The sequence below is a fragment of the Notamacropus eugenii genome, chromosome 3 (assembly GCF_028372415.1).
Source record: "Notamacropus eugenii isolate mMacEug1 chromosome 3, mMacEug1.pri_v2, whole genome shotgun sequence".
NCBI lineage: Eukaryota > Metazoa > Chordata > Mammalia > Diprotodontia > Macropodidae > Notamacropus > Notamacropus eugenii.
Window position 1 is genome coordinate 9,532,678 of NC_092874.1, and position 22,082 is coordinate 9,554,759.

At 43.7% G+C, this 22,082-nt stretch overlaps 1 protein-coding gene across 1 annotated transcript in view; it reads left to right on the forward strand.

The window, feature by feature from the left end:
• Window positions 1-6,753: 6,753 nt before the first annotated feature.
• LRRC72 (leucine rich repeat containing 72) overlaps window positions 6,754-22,082 on the forward strand; it is a 28,709-nt gene continuing 13,380 nt past the window's right edge. Inside the window, exons 1-4 of the mRNA XM_072650829.1 lie at window positions 6,754-7,070; window positions 8,954-9,027; window positions 12,864-12,933; window positions 20,612-20,693. Coding sequence (XP_072506930.1) covers window positions 6,768-7,070; window positions 8,954-9,027; window positions 12,864-12,933; window positions 20,612-20,693 — 529 coding nt within the window. The 5' untranslated portion in view covers window positions 6,754-6,767. The remainder of the gene's footprint in view (window positions 7,071-8,953; window positions 9,028-12,863; window positions 12,934-20,611; window positions 20,694-22,082) is intronic.

Here is a 22,082-nt window from a genome sequence, read left to right on the forward strand (position 1 = left end):
ATAATGACATTTTAAAAAATAAAAACTATTTTGCTCAGAGAAAAATATCTCCTGGAAAAAAAAGGGGAGGTTAAGAAGAAAAAAAAGCAATAGCTAGAAGGAGAATAATTTGAACCATGGAAGGAAGACTCTCTAAATAGAAAAAAGTGGCAGAGTTCTATAGGTAATAGCCTTCTTGACAAATCATTTTGTCAAGGGCTTTCCTTCCAACAGAGCATATCTGATTCCTGAGAGCCATCAGAATTCTAAAAGAAAGAAAGAAAAATCCAAGAGATCAGGTTAAAGAAAGATGACAGTCATAGATGGCATGGGGAGTCGGCCCCAGAAGGGGCCAAGGCAACACAGATAGGCGTCCAAGTGTGCACATGATCTGTGATCCGTTGAGTCATCAATTTGTACATGTCAGAGATCGGAAATGGAGGATTTTCTTTCCCTGAAAGATAGAATCACCATCAGAGCTCAGGTACTGAGCATTACAAAAGTCAACAAAGCTGATGGAGGAATCATTAGTTGGATGTAATTACACTCAAGATGGGATATCTTGACTGGCAATACAATGGCAGGTGCGGTGGGCTATGCAACCTTCTCTGACACCAAAGAAAGTCTGATTTCCAGCAACGCTCAAGGGAGCTTAGAGGGCTTAGCTTTTGTCAAAATGGCATTTTTCCTTGTCGTGATCACCTTAGCTGAGTACACAGATTCTATAAGCGGTTTCTAGACCACCTACATGAACCTGGATTACACAACACATTCCTCTAGTGAATGCTCTTTTTGAGATCCATTGCAGTTACTGATAGAAACTGTGAAAAGTTCGAGGGTATTTAATTAATTCAAAAAATGCAGATGTACTTCCAGCTCTGGGCACATGTCCAATTTTTTTTTAATGTAACAAAAAGGAACCAAAAATTGATAAGAAGAAAAGTTCCCAGGAATGCATCTCAAAGCTTCCTGCCCCTTTCCTTTGGCAGGGAGGAGGCAATAGCAAAGTCTCATGGCTGTATAGCATTGGGGTTAATGTTGGCTTGGGAGGGGACAGTGCTGTAATTGAGGAAAATCTTAGCTGAGGATGTAGGTCCAAGAAAGGATGACATGAACTTGGAGACATGCCATGATGCTGTGCAACAGTGATGGGCACATATGGAATATTGCTAATGTCACCCCTTCCAGTTCCTGAGGGGCAGAGAAGTCTGTCAGGTTTCTACATGAGTCCCCTATTCTACCTCTTTACTTCCCTCTCTGGGGCTGGTCAATAGCAACTGCCTTGCTCCCAATTTGTACTTGTGGTGACCTCTGGGAACCACCATGAGTTCACTGAAAGCAAATAATAGCTCCTTCTCCTTTGCAATAGCACTGCACCAAAGTAACATTTTGGTGTTTGATCGTTCAGTTGGTCTGAGCACTTTGCAACTGATGTGAGCATTCCCTCACCTTCTCTCCATTCTTCCCAATACCCACCTTCCTCCAAAGCAGAGTTCAGTGGTATCTCCTACATGGAGCCTTGACTCACTCCTATTCCTTCCCCCTGTAAGCTAACACCCAATGCCTCTGGGAATGACCTTGTATTTGCTTATTTTGGGGATGTGCATTCTGCCCGCTGCCCCATGTGGAATGTAAACTTCTTGAAGACATGGACTATTCTGTTTTTGCTTCTGTATCTAGTACCTAGCCATGTCTCCCCAATTAGACAGTGAGCTCCTTGAGATCAGGGATCATCTTTTGACTTTCTTTATATCTCTAGCACTTAACACAGTGCCTGGCATATGAAAGGTGCTTAAAAATGCTTGAAAAATGACTGGAACACAGTAGGGCTCAGTGAATGTTTGTTGAATTGAACTTTACAGATGGCATCCTATGAGCTTATTCTCTTTTTCCTATAGCAAGTCCTCCCAGGAGCGGATCCATCCAACACGTTGGAGGACTTCCTTTAGGTTTTTTGACAAAGCCTGAATTTCACATGACCTGGCCATGGACCTCTCCAATGTTCTCCTCTTTTCCTGCTTAATTCTTTGATAAAGTGTTGTAGCCTGACCACCATGCCCAATATGAACTCCTCTGATACTGTTTAGCTGACCCGTAGCTCTAATCCTACTCAATGAACAGATCCTGGAAACACCATAGATGTAGCATCTTTTGGACTTCAGCAAGGCTTTGAATACAGTCTCTCAAATATCCTTGCAGAGAAAATGGGAGAAATATGGGCTGAATGATAATGCTGTTAGGAGAATCCACAATGGCTTCAACAATTGTATGTTCAGAGTAATGCGGAACTATGTGGTAGCCCTTTTCTTCCCACAGTCCCTCCAATGCGATTTCTGGATGGTTGTTTTTGTTCTGATTTTGTCAGCTCTGACAGTCTGTTGTGTGTGATGTGAAAAGTCAAAGTTGTTTTAATTTTCATTTCTATCATTATTAATGATTTAGATCACATTTTGATAGGGTCATTGTTTTCCATTTTTTTTTGTTTTTTGAAAAATGGTTGACCACTTATGTATTGAGGGAAGACTCTTAGCCTTATGTATGAGAGTTATTTCCCTATAGATCTTGGTCCTCAGACTTTTCTCAAAGGCACTTAATGTAAGATTCTCTTCCCACTTCACAGTTTTTCTCCTTATTCTCAACACAGGGATTATGTTCATGCAAAACTTTGAACATTTTTGCCACTGACCTTCTCTTCATGGATACTATCCTCTCTAGGTATTCAGGACCCTGCTCTCTCTACATTTCCTCCTGGCTGCTTCACCTTCTTTCACAGTCTCCTTTCCTGGACCTTCATCTGTCAAACTCACTGTTAGTGTCCTAGAAAGCTCTGTCTGGGACCTCTATATGTCTCACTTGGTCATCTCATCAGTTCCCATGGGTTCAGTATCCATCTTCATGAATATGACTCTTAGATGTAGATTTCTAGCCCTAGTCTTTCTCCCATGCTCCAGTCACATGTCACCAGTTGCCTTTTGACATTTCAAACTGACTGCTGAGTTAATACACATTCCATTGTCCTGCCCAGCCTTTCTTCATTCCCCCTTAGCCTCAAGCTTCATAGTCTACATTTATAAGATTGTATTGTAGCCCCAAAGCTGGAAAGGGGAGCATCTAGTCCAACCCCAAATGAGAAAGCCTGAGGCTGAAGGATGAGGAAGGAACTGTTCCAACATCACCTTGGCACTCACTTCTACAGCACCCAGTTCAGTATTCCTTCCTGTCTATCACAGAACCATTGCTTACCTGTGACCTGGTACTGCACAAGACAATGGACCCTAAGTCAGAAATATCCGAGTTCAAAACAAGCCTCAGACATTTACCAGTTATGTGACCCTGGGTAAGCCACCTTACTTCTTGTAGCCTCAGTTTCCCTATCTGTATAACAGGGATAAAAGCATGTGCCTCCAAAGATTGTTGTGAGAATCCAAAGAGATGATATGTGTAAAACACTCCATGAAAAGTCAGCTGCTGTTGTTATTAGCATGTGAGCATGAAGACACAATGTAGATAACCACAAGGATGCTTTATACAAGTAATGTATTGTGTATTTGGCATGTAACCCTTTTTCTTCATCCCCTGAGCTGTGCTTCTCTGGGACAGGTCCAACCTTGGGGGAATTGTAAATAGCATTTTTTTTTTTAGAATTTTTAGAAGTGGGGGCGGAGCCAAGATGGCGGAGTAGAAAGACGCACATATGCTACCTCCGAACCCACTGCTCATAAAATATCTGTAAAAAAAAGAACCACTGGCAAATTCTGGAGCAGCAGAAGCCACAGAACAAAGGAATGGAGGAGATTTCTGCTCCAGAGAGCCTGAAAACCTCTCGCAAAAGGTCCCTCATGCCCCAGACCCAGAGCAGAGCCCAACCCTGCCTCAGCGGCATGGCACAGAAAGGAGTGGATCCGAGCAGGCTTCAGGGACAGAATCTCCAGCGGCTGCGCGGGTCCCCCACTCACAGGTGACAAGGGTCGGTGAGAGGGTCTCTTTGGTGGGTCGAGAGGGGTGTGGGGTGCCCCCATAACTCAGGCCCCCTCGGGAGGCAGCAGCAGAGGTGGGAGCAGACCAGGGCTCCCCAAGCAGGCAGGAGCCTGGATCCATTGTTTAAAGTCTCTGCATAAACCCCCTGAGGGAACTGAGCCCCATGAGGTGGCCCTGCCCCCACCTCAGCACCTGAACTTAATCTCACACTGAATAGCAGCCCTGCCCCCACCCAAAGCCCTGAGGCTGGGAAGCAGCATTTGAATCTCAGACCCCAAGTGCTGGCTGGGCAGATCTGGAGGCAAGGTGGGGGTGGAGAGGACACTCAGAAGTCAAGTCACTGGCTGGGAAAATGCCTACAAAAGGGGAAAAAAAAGACTATAGAAGGTTACTTTCTTGGTGAACAGGCATTTCCTCCCTTCCTTTCTGATGTGGAAGAACAATGCTTACCATCAGGGAAAGACACAGAAGTCAAGGCTTCTGTATCCCAGCCCACTCAATGGGCTCAGGCCATGGAAGAGCTCAAAAAGGATTTTGAAAATCAAGTTAGAGAGGTGAAGGAAAAACTGGGAAGAGAAATGAGTGACATGCAAGCAAAGCATGAAAAACAAGTAAAGATCCTACTAAAGGAGACCCAAAAAAATGCTGAAGAAAATAACACCTTGAAAAATAGGCTAACTCAATTGGCAAAAGAGGTTCAAAAAGCCAATGAGGAGAAGAATGCTTTCAAAAGCAGAATTAGCCAAATGGAAAAGGAGATTCAAAAGCTCACTGAAGAAAATAGTTCTTTCAAAATTAGAATGGAACAGATGGAGGCTAATGATTTTATGAGAAACCAAGAAATCACAAAACAAAACCAAAAGAATGAAAAAATGGAAGAGAATGTGAAATATCTCATTGGAAAAACAACTGACCTGGAGAATAGATCCAAGAGAGGCAATTTAAAAATTATGGGCCTACCTGAAAGCCATGATCAAAAAAAGAGCCTAGACATCATCTTTCATGAAATTATCAAGGAAAACTGCCCTGAGATTCTAGAACCAGAGGGCAAAATAAGTATTCAAGGAATCCACAGATCACCACCTGAAAGAGATCCAAAAAGAGAAACTCCTAGGAACATTGTGACCAAATTCCAGAGTTCCCAGGTCAACGAGAAAATATTGCAAGCAGCTAGAAAGAAACAATTCAAGTATTGTGGAAATACAATCAGGATAACACAAGATCTAGCAGCTTCTACATTAAGGGATCAGAGGGCATGGAATAGGATATTCCAGAAGTCAAAGGAACTAGGACTAAAACCAAGAATCACCTAACCAGCAAGACTGAGTATAATACTTCAGGGGAAAAATTGGTCTTTCAATGAAATAGAGGACTTTCAAGCATTCTTGATGAAAAGACCAGAGCTGAAAAGAAAATTTGACTTTCAAACACAAGAATGAAGAGAAGCATGAAAAAGTAAAAGCAAAGAGAAGTCATAAGGGACTTTACTAAAGTTGAACTGTTTACATTCCTACATGGAAAGACAATATTTGTAACTCTTGAAACTATTCAGTATCTGGGTACTGGGTGGGATTACACACACACACATGCACACACACATAGAGACAGAGTGCACAGAGTGAATTGAAGAGGATGGGATCATATCTTAAAAAAATGAAATCAAGCAGTGAGAGAGAAATATTTTGGGAGGAGAAAGGGAGAAATGGAATGGGGCAAATTATCTCTCATAAAAGAGGCAAGCAAAAGACTTATTAGTGGAGGGATAAAGAGGGGAGATGAGAGAAAAACATGAAGTTTACTCTCATCACATTCCACTAAAGGAAGGAATAAAATGCACACTCATTTTGGTATGAAAACCTATCTTACAATACAGGTAAGTGGGGGATAAGGGGATAAGCAGGGTGGGGGGGGGGATGATGGAAGGGAGGGCAATGGGAGGAGGGAGCAATTTGAGGTCAACATTCATGGGGAGGGACAGGATCAAAAGAGAGAACAGAAGTAATGGGGGACAGGATAGGATGGAGGGAAATATAATTAGTTCTTACACAACACTACTATTATGGAAGTCATTTGCAAAACTACACAGATTTGGCCTATATTGAATTGCTTGCCTTCCAAAGGGAAGAGGTGGGGAGGGAGGGAGGAAGAGAAGTTGGAACTCAAAGTTTTAGGAACAACTGTCAAGTACTGTTCTTGTCACTAGGAAATAAGAAATACAGGTAAAGGGGTATAGGATGGAGACAAGGGCAGAGAGGGATGATAGAAGAGAGGGCAGATTGGCAGACAGGGGCAATTAGAATGCTGGGTGTTTTGGGGTGGGGGGAGGGGACAAAAGGGGAGAAAATTTGGAACCCAAAATTTTGTGAAAATGAATGTTAAAAGTTAAATAAATAAATAAGGGAAAAAAGAGAATTTTTAGAAGTGTGGGGCATGTTTAAAAAGAGAATTCTATACCTAGTGTTGATACATCATAAGGTTCACTAAATCTCAGATATGGAATGAATGAATGAATGAATGAATGAGTGAGTGAAAGTATGAAGTATTTGGTAACTGTTTATATATATATGCATATATATACATATACATACATACATACATACATACATATATATATATATATGTGCACAGCAGTGGAATGGACCTTAGGGCTTTTCTAGCCCATGCCCCATATCTGAGAGATGAAGGAACTGAGAAGGCACAGGGAGCAAATGACTTATCCAAGGTCACACCATGACCCTTCTGAAGCCCCCCTCCCCCTTCCAGTAGGTATGCAATTCCAGACGGAGCCCACTTCCCAGCCAGCGTCAGTCATGACGCAGGAGGCCTCTGGCTCAGAAACTGTCTTTCCAAGCTCCCGCGCGGGGCAGACCCAATGTGTGCTCGAAACCAGTTCCACTCCGTCCCTCACTACCACGCCTCAGGACCTGCGGCGGGACAGCTCCGTCTTCTTGACTCCAATCTCGCTATGCACCACGAGCTCGAGCCAAGGCCGCGCGGGGCGTTTCCGCTTGCGAACACCAGTACAGCTTGCTCTCCAGCGCTTAGCAACGACGGAGAACGCTGAAGTGGCCAAGCTCTCCAAGGAGGACCTCTCCCGGGAGAAAAGCCGCAAGGTGAGTACCATCCTGATGCCGCTGTCCCCCACCCGCCACTCGAAGCCCTGCCTGAGCCCTGCCGAGCAAGAGAGGAATAAGAGGGGAGTCTGTAGCTACTCGGCTTCCTGCCCACCTGCGCCCCACTGTGCCAGGTGCTGCTGCCTCTCTCCTCGCTCCCCTTCCCCCCACCAAGGGGCTCCCCTTTGTTCGGAAGGGAGGGGGAGCTGACCTAGGTTATTGATCCCAAACCAGAGATGTGGGTTGACTGAGACTGTGTCTTAGGCTTGGAGACTACTCTGGCTAGGCCAGTCTAGGCTAGTCCATCACGATCCTGTTCGGTCCAGTCCAACACAATCCAATACAGTTCAGCCCAGTTCATTCCAGGCCAGTCAGTTTCAGTACAGCTCAAGGCAGTTCAGTTTGATCTAGCCCAACAATTATTATTTTTTAAATCACTTTGAGATATGGACCACAGCCCATGCTGTGTGCTGGAGATGCCAAGGCAAACCATATTTCTTATATGGAGCACTTGATATCTAAGGTTCCCCAATCACTTCCCAAGAGTTGAAAAGACCCATCTGGGTTTTAAGTATTGCCTCTACCACATTCTGGCTATTGGACTATCAACAAGTCAGATGAGTTCTCAGTAACCCAGTCAACTCTAAGTTACAAGTGAGAGAATGACCTCTATCAGTGGAAAGGATTTTCACACTGAGAGCTCCCTGTACTAAAAGCCTGTGTCTGGACAAAAAGAACAGGTTGGACATTTCTAAGGCCCTTCCTGTGGATTTTCCAAGACCCAGAATTAAGCTTGGCTAACAGACTAGCACAGGCAGCTTAAGATTATAAATGTGGAGTTTGGGTATGGCCCTAAATTATTCATCTCCCCATCCATCAGCGACTCTGACCCTTTGTCAAGCTAGGAATTAGGAGGAGATTGGATATTTATTAAAATAGAGGGCCCTATATGGAGTATTAGTCCCTCCCTTCTTCCCCTCCCCAGGTTATAGGATAAGAGTTAGTGCTGGGAGCTTGAAAGTCATCTAGCGGAGCCCCTTCATTTTACAAAAGAGGAAACTGAGGCTTGGTGAACTTAAGGGACCCACCCAGGATCACACAACTGCAACATGACAGAGTGGGATTTGAACTAAAAGCTCCCAACTAGAAGGCCAGTATCCTACCCCTTATGTTATGCTGAATCATCTTTCAAATTAAGAAAGCCACACAACAAAACTCTCATTTACAAAGTCAATCTTTTAGGATGTTGACTGGGTTTTTTCTCCCCCACAGGATTGTCCCTATAATTGAGCATTTTAAATACTGAAAAGGACTTTTTAGACCTTGTCTCCTTTGGGCCTCATTGCAGCCCTGAGACGTGAGGACATCAGTCTGTCTGGGACAGATTAAGAGATTTGGCTCCAGTTAAACAACCAATAAGTGTCAGAGTCAGAATTTGAGCCCAGATCTTGCTGACTTGTGACCAGCACTGACTCCATCCCATTACCCCCCCTTGCCCCAATCCCTCAGTGATCTAAGTTCCTGTTAGCTAAAAAACAATACAAAGATAATGTTCCATTTCCTAAATCTTCTCCATGTACTGTTCAAGGACTGGATTTTGTGCCCTGACGTAAAATCTCACCCTAATTTTCAGAGCCTAAGTGTGTGGAGGTGGGCTTCTTCTGGGGTTAAGATTCATAATTCCTTTCATATCTCAACGCAGAACTCACATTTATGAGGGAGCCATGAAGTGTAATTAGAAGGCTGGGTGAGGTTTATCAGTTTGTGGTGGAGGCCTCCCTTTCCCTTTCTTTTGAACTTTTAGCTGTCATTAGGATTGACTAAAGATGACTGGGGCTTTGCTCCCTGGAATGTGGTTTGACAGATTAATTATATGTTTCCAGGCCATAGAAGATCAGAAGAAGCTCTGTGGCCAAAGGAGGGACACTGATGTGTTGGAGCTGTTCCTTTCCAGAAAGTGAGCACAAGTATCTGAGAGCTACTTATCATTTCAGCAGTTTCCTGGGATTCTCCTCCCTGTGATCTGAGACTCAGGATGAAGCTGAGGGTTCCTCTCGGTTGTCCTCTCCAGTAGTCCTCTTGTGAAGGACCAGGTGTGGGGAGGTGATGGGCTCGGGTATGGAGATAATCAGTTAGCCAACATTTATTAAGAGCTGCGCTCTGGAGATTCAGAGGCAAAAGACGGTCTTTGCCCTCGAGCAGCTCACAACATAATGGATATGGCTCATTTCTGTGACTGGACACCACAACCTGTTCATTCTGACTTATTCGCAGCCTCAGAAAGTGGCACAGTATTGCTTTTCTAGACTATCGCAGTCTGTGTGGGAGCAGCTTTGGTTGTTGTCCTTTGTCTTCGAAGAGGGCCAAATTGACATCACCCTTGTAAAGTGTGTCTGGCTGTGGCTGATCAGACCAATCTGAGCTCAGAATGCTCTGCCGCAAGTTGTGCACAGATAATCCGTATGAATATTTGGGGTGGCCATCCCAAATTTGTGCATCCTGCATTTATTTTGTGCTGTCTCAATTCTGCTTTGCTCAAAGAGCACACTGTGCGGACTGGGCCTGGAGTCAGGAAGTCCCGAGTTCAAATGCAGCCTCCGACACTTACTATGTGACTGGACAAGTTATTTAACTCTGTTTACCTCAGGGGACAGCTTTGGGATGGTGTTTGAAGGAAGGAGGGGAGTGGTTAAATAATAAGAACTGACATTTGTGGAGCAATTTACATGTGCTGATCTCATCTGAACCCAAGGACAGTCCTGTGAGAAAGGGGTTAGGGTATTATCACCCCTATTTTACAAATGAGGAAACTGAGGAGAAAACATACAGAAAAAGAAATAAAAGGTAATTTAAGTCAGGGGCAGCTAGGTGGCACAGTGGATAGAGTGCTGGACTTGGAATCAGAAAGACTCAAATCTGTCCTCAGACACTTGCTAGCTGTATTACCCTGAGCAAGTCACTTTAACTCTGTTTACCTCAGTTTCCTCATCTGTAAAATAATCTGGAGAAGGAAATGACAAAACCACTCTAGTATCTTTGCCAGGAGAACCCCAAATGGGGTCATGAAAGGCCAGAGACAACACAACAAATTTTAAACTGGGACAGAATTCCTCTTTTCCATAACAAATATCTCCTTTGATGGAGATCCTGTGGAGCAGAACTCTATTACCCCCATTGCACTCAGAGACAGTGACCATTGTTAGAAAGTTGTCCCCCATCCTAAATCTGCCCCTTCCCCATCAGGAGCCAAGCAGAGTGAGTACAATCCTTGCCCCTCACAATTGCCCTGAGGATGCATGGACAAGGCTGCTCTGTCCTCTCCAAGTCTGCCCTCTTCCAAGGCAAGTGCCCCCAGGTCCATAGATTCATCTTATAAGGTGGAGTCTCAAGGCCACTCACCAACCCTGACTGTAGGTGTCTACAGACTTTCTGGTTTGTCAGGGTTTTCCCTAAAACTCCCAGAGCCGGTACACTGCCATTAATGTGGGCAGGAAAGAGCTGAGTTATCACTGACCTCCAGCATTCTGAACCTTATGGCTCTCAGAGCAGATGATGCATGAGTAGAAATAGTGGGATAACCTATCCCAGCATTCACTGCTCTGGTGCCTTTCCTTTGAGAATGCCTCCAATTTACCCCAGATGGATACAGTATCTAGAAGGCTGCGGTCTATCACCTTCATTAGAGCCAGCCAGTCAGTCAGTATTCCTTAAACACCAGTATGTGCTAGGCACTGAACTAAGCCCTGGTCAGCTCCTTGAGGACAAGGACTGGTTTTTTTCCTTGCTTTGTCTCTCTGGCCTGCATGGCTCAGGCTAAGTGCTTAAGAAATAACTGTGACATCACTCAATTCTGTAGAGTTGAATTAGGGCCCCTCACTGCAGCAACTGGGCGTGACTTCTTGAGTTGGAGACCTTTTAAAAGGTGGATAAGAGGGGATTACTTTCTCCTCTCAGTTTCAGTTCCTTCAGTTGGTAGCAAATATTTCTCCAGTGAGTGATTCTGTGGTAACCCAAGCATCCTCTCTGGGGAAAGGAAGAGGAAACCAGTGTATAAGACTTCTTTGTCCAAAGAAAGTTTATTCTTTACAGGCTCCTGGAGATGGAAATTGGATGCCATGGGCTTCAGAATCTGCCTCCAGTTTGAGGTGACGACTTGTGAGTCCCAAAGACAACTAGCCAGCTCCCCCTTTTTGTAGAAAAGTCCCTCCTTTTCAGCGCAAGATAGAGTCAGGGGAGGAAGGCCACTTCCAGATTACACTGCAGGTTCTTTGAAGTCAGTAATGCATTGAATACGACAAGACAGAGAATGAAATATGCCCTGATTTACTCGTTTAGCTACCAGGGTGATGTGGGGAATCCTATCTGTGATACCATCTGTATCCGGGCTCACATCAAGACTTTAGGTGTGATGTTATCATTGAGGAGGGGAAACCACAACTGCTTTTATGGGTGCAAGCAGAAAAGCAAGAGACAGCAGAACATATAGCAGTTCGTATCCCATGTGCCAGGAGGCTGGCCACACTTGTCATCTCAGGTGAGAGAAGGTGGCTTGGTACATCACAGATGCAGATCCCAGTTCTCACCGTGTGAGATAATCAAGATAGCTCTTACACAGACTTCAGGGCTTTTGGAGCCTTTTTATATGTTGTTTCATTCCTCAAAGCTCTCTTAGGCAGGTGCTATTATTAACCCCACTTTACAGAAGAGGAAACAAGCTAAGAGATAATGTCTGCATTACTGAGGTTTGCAGAATCTTGGTAAACCTTAAAGCATGCCATTCATGTGTAAATAATGTGTACTCTGGGGCAGATTCAGGGCCCTGGGTTCATCTGAATAGTCCTTGGAATTTAAAAATATTTAGAAATGATTATTTAGAAACACAGGGTATTTGGAAATGAGTAGCAAGCTTGCTGAGCCCTGCAGGAGCAGGAAAGGGGCTGCCATCGGGAGTCAGGCAGCCATGCTGGCGATGACGTCAATCTCAGCATAGGCCATTCCCTGAGCTGCAGATAAACAACCTATGCTGATCTTTACTTGCTAATACTCTGGACCCAAAGGAGTTAAAACACCCATTAAGAAGCAAACGGCTCCCCTCCCATTATAGTCTAGCACCACTGTCTGCCTCAGTTTCTCCATCTGTAAGATGGGGATAATAACAGCACCCACATCCCAAGGTTGTTGTAAGAATAAAATGAAATGAGATTCGTGAAATGGTTTGCAAACTCCAAAACAATATATAAATGCTAGGTACTATTATTGCTGTTATCCGGAAAGTCCAATTCAGGGTAATTACCCAGGTATATGCTACTTTTCATAGTTTAGAATAATAATATTGACACCAGGGCCAAACAATGTGGACAGGACCAGTCACACACCAAAAGAGGGTGGTTTGTTCTCAACCTCTTTACCTTCTCCTTCCAGGATCCCTGTATCCCACTGAGGTGTCCTTCCCTCCCCTCTCACCCCCACTGGTCTTTGGTACTAAACATGCCCTCCTCTCTGCCCCGTGGAGAGAAATATTTTCAGAAAAATGTTGAATAAACCCATTGCTGCCAAGGTTACAGGTGCCTGCCAATGACAGTGTCCTCTTCCTCAGGGATGTTTATCTGGACAGATGCCAGATCCTTGAGCCCAGTGAATGACTGGATTGTAAAGGGAGGATTTTCGTTATCAGGGATTGGCCTCTTGGGCTATCTTAGCACCCTTAAATGTGTGGCTAAGGCCCACTTAGTAACTGGCTGTTATTAACTTATTTTTAACACTTATTATTAAGTGACTATTCTTTCTCCCCAGGGGGCTAAGAGATGTGATTGACCTGGCAAAATTCCGCAGACTGAAGCATTTATGGCTTTCCTTCAACAAGGTAATAGACATTTTATCATTAAATCACTTTATAATTAAATGACTATTCTTTGTTTCATGCTTTTTAAAAAAGGTGGTAGGTTTAAGTTGTAAATGCTCATTTTTAGGATGACATCTGTCTTCTCTATATGTGTACATATATGTGTATATATGTACACATGCCTAGAAATACATGTTATTTATAGACTTATATGTATGTGCATGCGTAGTGATATTTTAAAAGTTTGAGAGACATAATTTCTGGTAATTTAATCATCTTATTAATAAAGTCAGCATGTTTATTGATAAAAGGAAGGTAGTTTGACTGCCTCTCTCATGAACCAAAGACAGCCATTGCAGCAGGCTCATGGCTTACATGCCCATGGGAAGAGGAGTGTTCTTGAGAGTAGCAATCAGCTCTCATTGGTTCACAATTAATGAAAGAATGATGAGGGGCTGAGCCTCTTTGGACTGGAAGGGACCTCAGAGGCTTTTGGGTACAATCCTCATTTTACAGATAAAGAAACTGAGATGTATATTTGCTAGAAATCCTATTGGCGTTCCAGTGGTAGGACAGGGATTCAAACCCAGGACCTTTGAATCCAAAGCCAAGAAAAAAAGGAGCTGATCCAGCTATGCTGAAAGGGCTATAAAATGTGCATACCTTAACCTAGCAATGCCACTTCTAGGGTTGTATCCCAGAGAGATCATCAAAATGGGAAAAGGCCCTACATGTACAAAAATACTTAGAGCAACTCTTTTTGTGATAACTAAGAAATGGAAATTGAGAGGATGCCCATCAATTGGGGAATGGCTGAACAAGTTGTGCTATGTGAATATAATGCTATAAGAAATGATGAACAGACAGACTTCAGAAAAACCTGGAAAGACTTATATGAACTGATATCGAGTGAGGTGAGTGGAGCCAGGAGAACACAGTACACAATAACAGCCAAAGTTGTGATGACTGACTTTGATAGACTTAATCATTCTCAGCAATGCAGGAACTAAAACATTTCCAAAGGACTTCTGATGCAAAATGCCATCCACATCCAAAGAAAGAACTATGGAGCTGGAACACAGAAAGAAGCAGACTATTTTCTCTTTTTCTTACATTTTGTTTTTCTCATGGTTTCTCCCATTAATTTTAATTCTTCTATGCAACATGACTAATGTGAAAATATGTTTAATAGGAATGCCTGTATAGAGCCCACATAAGATTCCATGTTATCTCAGGGAGTGAGGGAGGGTGGAAGAGGGAAATTTGGAACTTATGGAAGTGAATGTTCAAACTGAAAACAAATTAATAAATCTTGGGAAAAAAAGAGAGAAAAACAAAGGAATTGCCAGTGTCATGTCATCTTTTTTTATTGTAAATTATTTTTTAAAATTATTTTGTTTTCAGTGTTCTACAATTACTTCCACATAACTTAGGTGTTTCTCCCCTCCCTCCCCCTCCTTTCACTCTCCCTCCCTCCTTCCTTCCTGAGACGGCATACAATTTTATATAGGTTTTACACATGCATTCCTACTAAACATATTTTCACCTTAGTCATGTGGCAAAGAAGAATTAAAATGAATGGGAGAAACTGTCCTGTCATCTTTAGTGGAGAGCCTGGAATTGATTTCCTTTTGACAAAACGTGGAAAAAACTAGATTGTCATCATGAGGTCCAATTTGAAAGACAGCCAACGTTTTTTCCTGTGCTTTAACAAAAATGTATAGTAGAACCTTGGTCAATGCCAAGATTGGATTCTTCCAGTGTGAGCTGGATCTCCCCTCCCTGAGCAGCACTGCATAGCTATGCTGGCTTCTGACTGCTCCTCATTCCCAGAGTCTCCTCTTTACCTTTGTGGTGGCCCCATGTCAGCAGCACCTTTTGCCTCACTTCCATCTCCTCGAATGCCTCATTTCCTTCGAAGCTGACCCCATTTCACTCTTCCTCTTGCAGCCTTTCCTACCCATCAACTTCTATTTATCTTCCTTGGCTAGACCGCACACTCCCTGAAGGCAGGAACTGGTCTATTTTTTTAAATCCTCAATTCCAGGCGCAGTGCCTGGCACACAGGAAGTGCTTAATAAATACTTGTGGATTGATTGATTAGGACTTTGCTTGGCTTCTGCAGCCAGCAGGACATGTATAGGCTCCAAAAAGACCCAAGCAGCCAGCCTCCAATCCTTTTGAGGAGTTGGATGTGTCTTTCTGCCGCCTGAGGGGCCCCATTCATTATCCATCTTATGTCATCTTTGTTGAAAGAATTATGTCTACCCTGATATTTAAATCCTCCACAAGAAGGGAGGCAGCCTGAGTAGCCTAAACATGAACCACTTCTGAGTGGTTTGGAAATGGATGGATCTGCAGAGAGACAACCATTGGTGATTTGGAAGGGAAGCTCGTGGCAAGAAAAGACAATCTGCCTACCTAGGATCACACTCCCCAGGCCTCCCCCTCCCACCACACACCCACACCCACACACCCACACCCACACCCACACACACAGACGCACACACACACAGACACCCGCACCCACACCCACACAGAGACACACATACCCACACATACCCACAGACATCCACCCACACACCCACACACACCCACACAGACACACCCACACCCACACCCACAGACACCCACACACATACACAGACACACACACTCACATATACCCACACACACCCACACACACACAGACACACACAGACACACATCCCCCCCACACACAGACACCTACACCCACATCAACATACCCACACCCACACATACCCACACACACCCACACCCACACCCACACACACACAGACACACACAGATACCCACACACATACACAGTCACACACACTCACATATACCCACACACACTCACACACACACAGACACACACCCACACATACACAGACACACATGCACACACACAGACACCCACACCCACTCACACCCACACACACAGACACCCACACACACCCACACACCCACCTACACCCACACACCCACACATACCCACACACACCCACACACACAGACACCCCCCCACACACATGCACACACACAGACACACACCCACACATACATAGACACACATGCACACACACAGACACCCACACACACTCACACTCACACACCCACACATACCCACCCACACAGACACCCACACACACACACACACACACCCACACACACACGCACAGACACACACCCACACACGCACAGACACCCACACACACCCACACATACACAGACACACATGCACACACACAGACACACACCCACACACACACAGACACCCACACACACTCACACACACACACACACACACACACAGCAGCAGTAGCAGTTTGCTTAGAAAAAGTTCTTTGGTTTACAATAAGAGGAGGACAGGATCTAAGGAGCAAACAGACTTGCCCAATGTTTTCAAGTCCTGCAGACTAATCTAATCCACTTCACCTGACATTTTGAAGCCTATTTCCTCATGCATCAAGTAGAAAAAATAATAACCACACTGCCTCCTTACTCAATGATCTGTCTGGAGAAATGTGCATTGTACTCTGTGAGGTGTGATGTCAAAAGCGGCAGTAATTTAATCCATAAAAACAGAAGACACAGTGGTTGTCCCTAGAAAAAATGTGTTTTATTATCAGTTGGGTCTAGGATGGAGCAGGAGAAGGAAAGTCAAATCAAATTAAGTCAATAAACAATCATTAAGCACCTAATGTATGCCAGGCCTTATAATAAATGTTGGTGATACAAAGAAAGGACAAAACAGAACCAAAAAACAGTCCCTGACTACAAGGAATCAGAATCTAATGAGTGAGACAACATGCAAATAGACAAGTTAATATGCAGGATAAATTAATGATAATTAACAGAGAGAAGGAAAGGGGGGATCAGTTGTGTTCGTCCTTCATTGCCGAAGAAGACCATGCCATCAGAGAAATGGTGACATGACTTGCACTTGACTTTGTTTTGAGTGAGGGAGGGCTGTGCAAGGTCACCAGCCTCACTTTCTCCTCCAGGAGGATCAGTAAAGGCTTCTTGGAGGAGGTGGAATTTTAACTAGGACTTGAAAGAAGCCAGGGCAGTTAGGACAGGGTGAAGAGAGAGAACATTCCAGTCTTGGGGAGAGTCAGTGAAAAGGCTTTGAGTTGGGGGATGCCCTTTGGGAAACTACAAAGGTCATTTACTGACCCCGAACTTCTCCTAGACGCAAGGGTCCATTTGTGATGGTCGATAGTCTACCTATATTATTGTCTGACTGAGAATCATGGAACTCAGTCTCTGAAAAATTTAAATTGAATATCTCTAAGAGAAGGATGAGATAAGTATGAAGGAAGTCTGGAGAAAGAGTCTTCTCAAGGATAAGATAGAACACAGCACACCTTATGTTTTTCTTTTTCTTTTTCAATGGGAAGAAGTGGGATCAGGAGAAAATAAGGAATTCTTTATTTTTAAAAATTTTAAACTTAAAAAAAATGAAGATAGACTCACCACCAGAAATATGAGGAACAACCAGCATGTTGCCCCTTTGCCTGCTGTTGTCCTCTGGGCATCAGGGGAAAGTGAGGAAGGTGGTGAGCCTATCAAGAGGAATCTCTGCTGCCAATTTGTGGGAGGTGGTGGAGAAGGGGGATCCTGGATGAACGGGTAGGGAGCGGTTCCACTCTGCATCGCTAGGGTGCCCCCACGATGGGATCACAGGTCCACAGGGTGTTAGAATAAAGAGGAAACGTTCTATAGAAGAGAGAGATTCTCCCCTTCTGTTCCACGGGGTATCAAAGAATGCTCATTTTATTTGATGCTTATTAAGGTCAAAATAAAATAGGGGTAAAAACAATTCAATTCACAAACAGTTGTTAATTTAGATGTAATTCAGAAAGAGGCAAACTTCCTGTGAATGAGTGATGTTCAGTGAACAGAGACCCAAGGAGTCAGACTGCCAGGGGAGCGAGGAGGGACCAGCCAAGCTCTCCTTAGTTCGCCTGGACTTATGACCTCAGAGGCAGTTGGGGAAGGGCTGCCAAGGGCCCCACAGTAACTGGGAGAGGAGTGATGGAGGAGGGTGCCTGAAGCCCCCAATACTCCAGGCATTCTGGTTCTGACATGGGGAACATATTTTCCCCAGCTGCTCACAGAAACTTGTAATAAATCCATCATTTCCATGCAGGGTTGACAAGATTTGGTAGAAATGGGACTTGCACATTTGTACTGAAGCAAGTGATCATTCCAAACCAAATATGGATTTCAAGTTCTGGCAGTTTAGAGGTAGAAGGATCCTAGAAATCTAGAGAAGCTGGTCAGAGTGGTCCCTTCAAGCTGGTGTCAGGGCTGACCTCTGCACTGGTCAGACTACATTAAGAGTATCATGGTCCATCCCAGACACTGTGCTTCAGGAAGGATGTTGGTTTAACTGGGGAGGGTTCCAAAAGAGGCAACCACAATGGTGAATGTCCTTGAGTTCTTGTCGATGGAAGATTAGCTGTACAGACTGGGCATGTTTAGCCTAGAGAAAAGACCACTGAAAGGGCTAAGGGACCTCATCATTGTTTTATAGATTTTCAGTGCTGTTACCTACAGGGTAGAACTAGATGAGTAGACTGTGACAAGACCAGTTTAGGCTTGGTAGAAGTTAGAACATTTTCCCCATGACAGCAGATCCAGAGTGGCCTGCACTGCCTTGGGAAGTACTGGGACCCTCCTCACGAGGAATGTTCAGACAGAAGCTGGATAAGCACTACTGGGTATATCTGAGTGGGGATTCCTAGGAAGGCTCAGCCTAGAATAGATGCCAGGGATGTACATTTCAACTCTGAGATTCTGAAATTCTGGGATTGAGCAAGTAGGACAAAGGGTCTAATTACAGCACCATGTTTGGGGTCCATAAAACGCAGGCATTAACTGGCTCTCAAAAGCTAGAGACAATCTAGGGAGAAAATATTTGTCTGGAGTTTTCAATAAAACAATGTAATAGGGCAAGCATTTATTAAAAACAAAGTGGGTTAAAGAGACACTCTGATTGCACAGACAAAGATGAGGCTTCCAGGATCTGATATTTGACTGGGAGACACAACATGGATGTAGATGGACAAATTCCAGACAATTGGAAGAGAGAGAGAACATGAGCAATAAGGAGGTTCAGAAGGGGCAGGGAAAGTTTCAGGGGAGTTAGTGAGTTCTGTTTTGGACATGTTGAATTTGAGGTGTCTATGGTATGTCAGAGTTCAGGATGTTCAAGATGTCAGCAGAGAAATATGAGACTGAAGCTGAGGAGAGGAATGAGTGCTAGGTAAGAAGATATGGGATCATTTACAGAGGGATCAGAATTAAACTGATGGGAACTAGGGAGGCCACCAGGTGATGTGGTCTAGTCTAGAATGCAAAGAGAAGGGGGCCAGTTAGGGGACATGACGTGGATGAAGATCATCAAAGGAGACAGAGAGTGGTCAGACAGAAAAGAGGAGAACCAGGAGAGGGGAGTTCCTGAAAAACGAGAGAAAAGAGAGTATACAGAAGAGAAGAAGAGAAGGGTGATGGACAGTGTCAAAGGCTGCAGAGAAGCCAAGGGGGATCAGGATTGAGGGGGAAAAGCCAGTAAGTTTCCCAGTTAGATCACTGTTGACTTTAGAAGAGAGATTGTTGGCTGCATGAGAAGCTTGGACACTTGATTGTAGAGGACACTGGTGTGAATCTGACATGTACATGGGAGACCCTTTGTTGGAGGAAAGCCCTGAAGGCCCAATTGTGCCTCCCTGAATCAAACACTTTTTTATGGTCAACAAACATCTCCTGTCTATCTATCTATCTATCTATCTATCTATCTATCTATCTATCTATCTATCTATCTATCTATCTATCTATCTATCTATCTATCTGTCTATCTATCTACTTGTCTGTCTGTCTATCTGTCTGTCTGTCTGTCTGTCTGTCTATCTGTCTGTCTATGTTTCTATCAACAATGACATCTTCTATTCTTGACATCTTGTTGATCAGTTGAGTGATTAGAATGACCAGCTCTTCTGTTGAATAATGTGACTATCAGTGAGGTTGCTGCTTGGCTTTCACTATCAAGTTCACTTCCAAATGAGGAATGACCACCAGACAGCTCTAGGCTGCTGTCATCCATCCACTATTTCCCCAAGTCATGAAAGTCACTCTTACCACTGTGGGAGTTTTACTTGTACTGATCATCTGATAGTACAAGAGCCAAGAAGTACTTTGTCAACCTAAGAATGCCATAAAAGCCTGAGCTATTATGATTTCTCTCAGTGCCTAGCACTGTGCTCTATAGTCGTGTTTCCTTGGGTAGCTCACAACACCTCTCTGAGACTGTTTCCTTATCTGTAAATAAGGATAATGATACTTTGGTATCATCCTCACAGGACTGAGGAGAGGAAAAAGTTTTTGTGAACCTAGAGGGCTTCCCACAGGAAATATTGATTCAGAGATATGGCTTCCTGTCTTCCTGGCAGAGGTAGCTATGGGTGTGGAAGGTGGCAAATGCTACCACCTCATTTGATGTGTTAGTTTTTCTGAATTTTTTTCTTTTCGTTTTATTTTTAGCTATAAAGAGATTTTATTAGCAAATGGACATGATGTTCAAACAAAAATGATCACCATTTTTAAAAAAAGAAATGTATATTAAGCAGATACTTAAGAAATATTAGAGATAGTGATGGAAAAAGACTGTCTTTTCATTCTCCTTTTTCAGCTCCAAGACATCAGATTTCTGCTACGAAATCCTTGTCTGGTAGAACTTTACCTGGACAACAACAGCCTTTATGCGATAGAAGGTATGGCCTCCCAAATCAACTTCCTCTTAAAAGAGTTTCCTAATGAAACTGCAATTTCCAAATGTACTTCGACTTTCAGATATGTGACTTGTCAATGACAATCCAAGATGGGGTTTCCAGTTACTGTAGCAAACAGAAAACGGGTTGGGTGGTTCTGTCACCTTCAGTATTAGTGTGTGTTTCCATCTATGGTGTTATGTTCCTGGATCCCAGGCCCAGCTTAATGTGGGCAGTTCTCCCACTGGAAAAGAACGTTTTGATTATTAGAGCTTCACCATTTGACTGTCTAAGTTGGACATCAACTGGATGGGGTCCAATCCTATTTTAAGAACATGTGAGAAATGTTAGAATATAGTTAAACTAAGCCATCTACAGAATCTTCAGGGTTTTCCCAGCCCCATTAATGAGTCCCCATTGAGTCAGTTTCATTGGACTCACATTCTTTGTCTCCCTTGCTGTCCTCTCCAGTGCCTTGTTGGGGTATGGAGGTGGCCTTGGTCTTGGATTCTAGAAGGACAAACCCTTGTAGATGATACCAGTCTGGAAAGACGTCAAGTATTAGCTTTGTGGCCCAAACTGTATGTTGGTTGAAAAGCATATCAGCTAAGTTTGGAAGTGCTGCTGTGGAGAGCTTGACCCACTGGTAATGAATATTTTTAAGTCATTGTATTTCATGAAGAGTGTCTACTATGGTAATGATCTTGAACTTAGAAATAGGGGCCACTGAACAGTACACTAAGAAAATCACACATTAACATTATCTATGTTCTATTGTATTTTTATTTACTTTATTAAATGTTTTCCACTTACACTTTGATCTGGTTCTGTACACTAAAGAGTGTTGTGGGTCACAGGGGCCATGTTTAAGGCACCTGTGTGCTGTGACTTAGAGGGATAATAATGATGTAGGTGGAGGGAATAGTCACATTAAAGGATTCACAGATAGTCTGAAGTCTTGTGGAGATGCTGGCCTTAAGTTTTGTCTTTTTACCTTAGTGGTCAGCCTACACTTTTCCCAATAGAGAGCTTGTGAGGATCACTAGCTTCTTGTCAGTGGCTGCTGGAGCAGAGTAGGCATGGTTGTGAACCTGAAGATCATTCATCATCATCCATCTAGAGGGACATAGTGAAGGGTTGACCTCAGAGTCAGGAAGACCCAGTTTTGAGTCCCACCCTGACACAGACTGCCCAGGTGACTCTGAGCATCATTTAACTTCTTCATGTTTAGGACAACTCTCTATGTCTACAAGTTGCATAGAAAGTGTTGATCTGCATTAGTAAAAGGAGTTTTCTCATCTGGTAGCTCCCTAAACCAATGAAATCACACATATGGTCCCCATCTCTGTCTGATAGATTCAAACCCATGCTATGGAACCATAACTCAGAAGC